Source organism: Pelophylax lessonae (assembly GCF_965119305.1).
Source record: "Pelophylax lessonae genome assembly, chromosome: 5".
Taxonomy (NCBI): Eukaryota; Metazoa; Chordata; class Amphibia; order Anura; family Ranidae; genus Pelophylax; species Pelophylax lessonae.
The window spans coordinates 190,348,240-190,354,065 of NC_138772.1; the positions used below are offsets into that span (position 1 = coordinate 190,348,240).

Sequence of the window (5,826 nt, forward strand, 5' to 3'; positions counted from 1 at the left end):
ATGCTAAAAGCTTAATAAAATACAGAGAAGACTCCCGCGCTATCGTGGGTGGTGTGTCAGAAAGAAACGTGGATGTATGGTGAGGCTGCTGCTGACACTTAAAAGCTTATCCTTAGCCTTTAGTAAGTTGCAATGTATGATGTAGTGCTGGGCTGCCTCTCTTAAAGTGAAATGTGAGGATGTCATGATCTCTTCACATGTATCTGTATCAAATACAGATACAGATACATGATAAAGATACATGTGAAGATATCACCTGGTGTTTATGCCAATTAGAATATCATGTTACTGTGTGGACACTGAGCACTTTATGATATATTATATACACCATTTATTTAATAATTTTTATGGTTATTGTTTACATATATACTGTACGTGGAGACACCATCTTGCTTCACAAGTCACCTATAGTACCACTGTTTTTTCACCGATGAATGGACACTTAGCACTTTATATTCACATAATACTTTATTAATTCTATTCAACTTTACAGTGTGTAGTATAAGTTTGTATTAATATCATGGCACTTTAAGATGTACTAATTTTAAGCATATCTAATTAGTGTAATTGTACTTATAAGAAGACACACACACAATACCATTGATTTATTTATACTTGTCACATTGCACTTTAAGAGAGGCAACGCAGCACTACATCATACAATGCTAAAAGCTTGACCTCGTGTATCCAAGAAGCTACTGAGTTTGAGCCTCACACTATTGGAACGTCAAAGCGGTCTTTTTAGGACACGCATGATCCATCAGAAGTCCTCCTTATCTCGGATTCGTTTACACAGATTTTGCCTTACTCTGAGGTAAAATGAAGCATATACTCTTGTATTACGTAACGTCAATGGTGTCACAAAGTGCTGCTGTGCCAGTCCCAGGATGAGAGATTAGAGGGCATGTACTCACCTCTCTTTATGGTCATGAAGAGGAGCAGCTTGCAGATGCCGATTTTAGACCTTGCGCATCTAAACCAATTTTCATCAAAAGGAGAAGTTCAAGATAGAAATGTTGTCTCTGATTCATAGGGGGTCCAGCCGAGTGACTGGCTGGTTTCCAATAGACTTAAAGATGCTTACTTTCATGTATCCATTGTAGAAGACTTCCACAAGTTCCTTCAGTTTACCGTAGGTCAAGACCATCTCCATCTTGCTTGTCTACCATTCAGGCTTTCAACATCACCCTGTGTGTTTAGGGATCTTATCGGCTGGTAAGGTCTTTATCAAAGCAAGGAGCATATGCCTGCATAGTTACTTGGATATTCTCATCCTACTATCCCAAGACAGAGGGTAGCTGCGCGTCAAAATTTGGCTAGTGGCTGATTCTGGAAAAGAGACACCTGGAGCCCACTCTGTCTCTTGTGACTCAGGCTCAGTTCAATATAATCAAGAGGACCATTGCTTTGTCTCTGGATCCCATTTTCTGGAACAGAATACTCCTGGCCCTATTTTCTTCCCACCTATGTGCCTTTCAGTGTGCAAATGATCAACACTATGGTGTCTACGGATCCGATGGTCAATTAGACGCTCCAGCGAAGGCGGCCCTTCCAGAAGGGGTTTTTCCAGCAGTGGGAGCCAGGAAGCAGAATTCGGGTCATCTACATAACCTCAGTCAAGAGATGGAGAAACTGGCTCATTTGCCAATCTATTTCCTCATTTCCTGGTTCACAATCATGTCCAATACCACCAACACGTGATAGGGGGACTTGCTGCCTATCGGGGATAGCTCATGGCAGGCGGGGCTGTCAATTTCACAAGATTATGTTGAACATTCTGAATCTAGGGGCAGCCTTCTGCACCCTACAAGCCTTTCACCATTTAACAAAGGGAGCGTCAGTGCTCTTAGGCTAGTTAACACTACGGCGGTCTTCTACAATAAAAGGCAAGGGGGACTCACAGCCTGTTCTCTATTACAGGAAGCGGAGCCAATTATGTCTTGGGCCTGTGGCTTATGTTCCCTGTGTCCAGAATATTCTAACAGACTTTCTTTCCAGAGTCCAGTTGGACAACAGCAAATGGTCTCTACATGTGATGTTTTTTTCAGGCGCATATGCCCTGACAGATCATTGGAAATGCAGCGGGTCTTGTGTGTTTCTTCAAGTCCTGGTCATCATCAGGTTTTCTACGAAAACCCTGAACAGAAGTTGTAGAGGTAGTGGCAATGATGTCTTATTGGCCAATTAGGCCATGGTTCCTCTTGCTAGCACTGTTCGTCTACTGGAACCCTGTGTCCCTTCTCATCAGGCCAGAACTTGTCAGTGGGTGCTTTTCTACATCCATGTCCAGCACAGTTATGTCTGACGGTCTGGTTCGTGAGATTGGAGGTCCGAGGCTGCTTCTCCAGAGTCCTCTCCTCTCTCATGAATTTTAGGAGAGTGAACAGAAATTTTTCGGGAAAATCTGGTCAAAGTCTGTGCAATACATGTCTGCTGCTGACAGATCATGTAGTAATCTAGAAGTTATAAATATTCTGGGCTTCCTTGAGTCAGATTTAGATCTGGTGCTATCGGTCAGCTCCCTCAGAGTACGTGTCAGCTTTATCAGATTTTACAGGTGTTTCCAGGTCTAGTCATCTTTTCCTGTCCATCAATTCTTCAAGGGAGCAACTAGGCTCAAACCTCGAAGTAAGCAGAGGTTTTCCAAATGTAATCTCCCTCTTGTTCTCAACTCCCTCTTGGGAATTGGAGTGGAGTGTTCTAGGGCTGTCTCCATTAAAGACCTCTCTGTCAATGTGGCCTTTCTCCTGGCTATCACCTCGGCATAAAAAGCCTCAGAGATTGATTCACCAGTCATGGAGAACTTTTCTTCACGTTCTTCCAGATCGAGCGGTACTTTTACCTGTGCTTGACTTAATTCCGAAGGGAACATCAGTCTTTCATGGAAACCAAGAAATTGTTCTACCAACTTTTGGAGTACTAACTTGCGTCCTTTAGACATCAGAGAGGTCACATTGTGGCTTAGTTGGTTAAAGAGCATGTCTAGTAAACAGAGAATCCTGAGTTTGACTCCTTAGCAGTGCTTTCCTTTGGTTCTAGGAATCTCTCTGTTGTGAAGTTATATCTACAAGAGGCTTCAGAATGCCTGTTCATTCTTTTTGCTGGAAAGGACAAAGGGAAACATGCCTCATCTAGGATGATTGTGGCATGGATTGTCTGGGCCAACCAACAGGCTTACAGAGCAGAGGGCTTGGCTCCTTTGGGGATGGTGACTGCTCACTTGACCAGGAGTGTGTCTACATCCTTGGCGGCTTTGCAGCATGTGGTTCCCAATGTAATCAGTAGGGCAGCCTTGTGGTCCCCGATCAATACATTTATGGCTCATTATTGTGTAGAGCCAGCCTCTTTATCTTCTGTTAATTTTTGGTTTGCAAATCCTGTCGGTTGACAGTGTCAATTAAACCCTTTTCTTTTGTTCTGTAATTGCCCACCCGGGTGTGCATAGCTAGTTGTTTCCCATATGTATGCTGCCATGAAGTCTGTCAGGAAAACTGAAAATTTCCTATCAAATACTTACTGTAATTTTCATTTTCTGATGGACTCCATGGCAGCAAGAGTTCCCTCCCAGAGTCATGAGTAGGCTAGTTAAGGAACGTGGCCTCTGGTTCATTTATGGGAGTGGGGTGCTATAGGGGAGGAGTGGAGTCGGGGTTAACCCATTCGTATGCTGCCAAGGAGTCCATCAGGAAAGGAAGATTACGGTAAGTATTTGATAGGACATTTTCTGTTTTCAGGCTCAATTTACAGTTTTAAATTATGTTTTTCTTTTATTATGTGAAATAACATATAGTGATATTTTACATATTTATTTCCAGGCAGGTGGCTCTCTGGACTCCATTTCACACATTTACTAGCAAAATTGTAGCCACTTTTGTTGAAACAAGCATGTGGTTTACATAGCTCAGTAACTCAAACTTAAACACATCTTAATCTATCACTTTTTTCTCTCCTTTTTGCTTTTTGTCCATAAAGGCTGTAAAATGTTTAAAATACAGAACAACAGTATTAAAGCAAACCGCTTCTGCTACTCATTAGTTACTCAGAAAGGACCTTAAAATTGAAATAAAACTGACTTTAATAATTAAAGTTTTCTTTTAGGCTAGATTCACACCTAGCTGGCAAAACGCATTAAAGCGTGCATGTTTTTCATACATTAATATGCACTGGATAGGTATCCGAATTTAAATTAATGGGCTGGCACAAACCTCAGCCACCCAGAAAGCAGATCTGCACTCTTTTTGACAGTGAACCTCACTGAAACCCGCACTAATGAGTTGCCTCATATTGTACTGTTATGTAGTGCACCTCTGTCGACAAGGTACGTTGGGGTGCTATTCAGAATGATGTCATCACTCAAAATTAATGACATCCACTATGGATCACCCATTAGAGGGTGGCACATGTGTAAAACAGGCCTTTGTGTTCTGTGCAATTTGTAAATCTACTAAAAATAAATTAATAAAAGTTTAATCACTTGTTAGCCCTAATTATTCTTTATAAACCTCTTCATCGCCTTCTTCCCTTAGTTTTGTCTTTTTGCTACTTTTTCATGTTTTTGGTCTGCTACTAAGCTTGTCATTGACATTAAAGTAAACCCTTACATATACCCACTGAAGTGACCAGCCACCTCCTACGTGAGTTTTATCTGTTTGTCTGTAGGCATCTCCCCTGTACAGCCATTTAAAGTGTAGTATTTGAGGTGACAGGAGGGTACGGTGGCCGGGACGGGCTGTAGCGGAGGGTCGCCATGACGCTCTTCCATTTCGGGAATTGTTTCGCTCTGGCTTATTTCCCTTATTTCATCACCTACAAGTGCAGCGGCCTGTCCGAGTACAACGCCTTCTGGAGATGTGTGCAGGCCGGGGCCACCTACCTGTGTGTACAACTCTGCAAGATGCTTTTCTTGGCGACCTTTTTCCCAACCTGGGAAGGAGCAGTGGGAGCGTACGACTTCATCGGGGAGTTTATGAAGGCCACGGTTGACCTGGCGGACCTCCTGGGGCTACATTTAGTGATGTCCAGGAATGCTGGGAAGGGAGAGTATAAAATAATGGTGGCGGCCATGGGATGGGCGACGGCAGAGCTCGTCATGTCTAGATGTCTACCTCTGTGGGTTGGTGCTCGAGGAATAGAATTTGATTGGAAATACATCCAGATGAGCATCGATTCCAACATCAGCTTGGTTCATTTCATGGCTGTAGCCGCTCTTGTATGGATGTGGACGTGGTACGACCTCCCTACTCACTTCCGTCTTCCTGTAACAGTCCTCCTGGGACTCAGCATGTATAAAGCCTTCCTCATGGACTGCTTCGTCCACATCTTCCTGCTGGGCAGCAGGACTGCCCTCCTCCTGAAAGCCGTGGTCACCGGTCTCCTGTCCCTATGCTGTCTCACCCTCTTTGTCAGTCTCGTCCACGGCAACTGAGGAAGCCGCAGAATAAGCTAACTCTGGCCATCGGCTGCTGCGTCGTCTCTGTTCTGGTAAGGAGGCGAATGCCAAAATGCACTGGGGGGAAAAGCAAAACTTTATACGTATTATTATGTTTTAAATTAATTTGCTAAAAAAACAACTTTATATAATAAAGTGTAGTATTTAGACAGCATTTCTCAGCTTTGGAGGCACAGAGCAGGGATCTGACGTCACACACTGCACAGCATAGAGCAAGAAGCTGAGTGTAATCTGAGACTTGAGTGGAGGGAAAGTACATATGCCCTCTACACAGTCACAATGGAAAACTTACACAGCTGAGGCTGCCAATCAGCTGCTGTGTGCTAGATGGGGGGGGGGGGGGGGGGCGCAATTGCCTGGTTTCAGTATAGACTGTC

General features: G+C 43.6%; 1 protein-coding gene across 1 annotated transcript; it reads left to right on the forward strand.

Moving 5' to 3' along the window:
- Nucleotides 1-4,703: 4,703 nt before the first annotated feature.
- On the forward strand, nucleotides 4,704-5,516 carry LOC309555804 (BOS complex subunit TMEM147-like). The gene has a single exon (XM_082257971.1). The coding sequence runs from the start codon at nucleotides 4,748-4,750 to the stop codon at nucleotides 5,423-5,425; it is 678 nt and encodes a 225-aa protein (XP_082114097.1). The 5' UTR covers nucleotides 4,704-4,747; the 3' UTR covers nucleotides 5,426-5,516.
- Nucleotides 5,517-5,826: the final 310 nt, after the last annotated feature.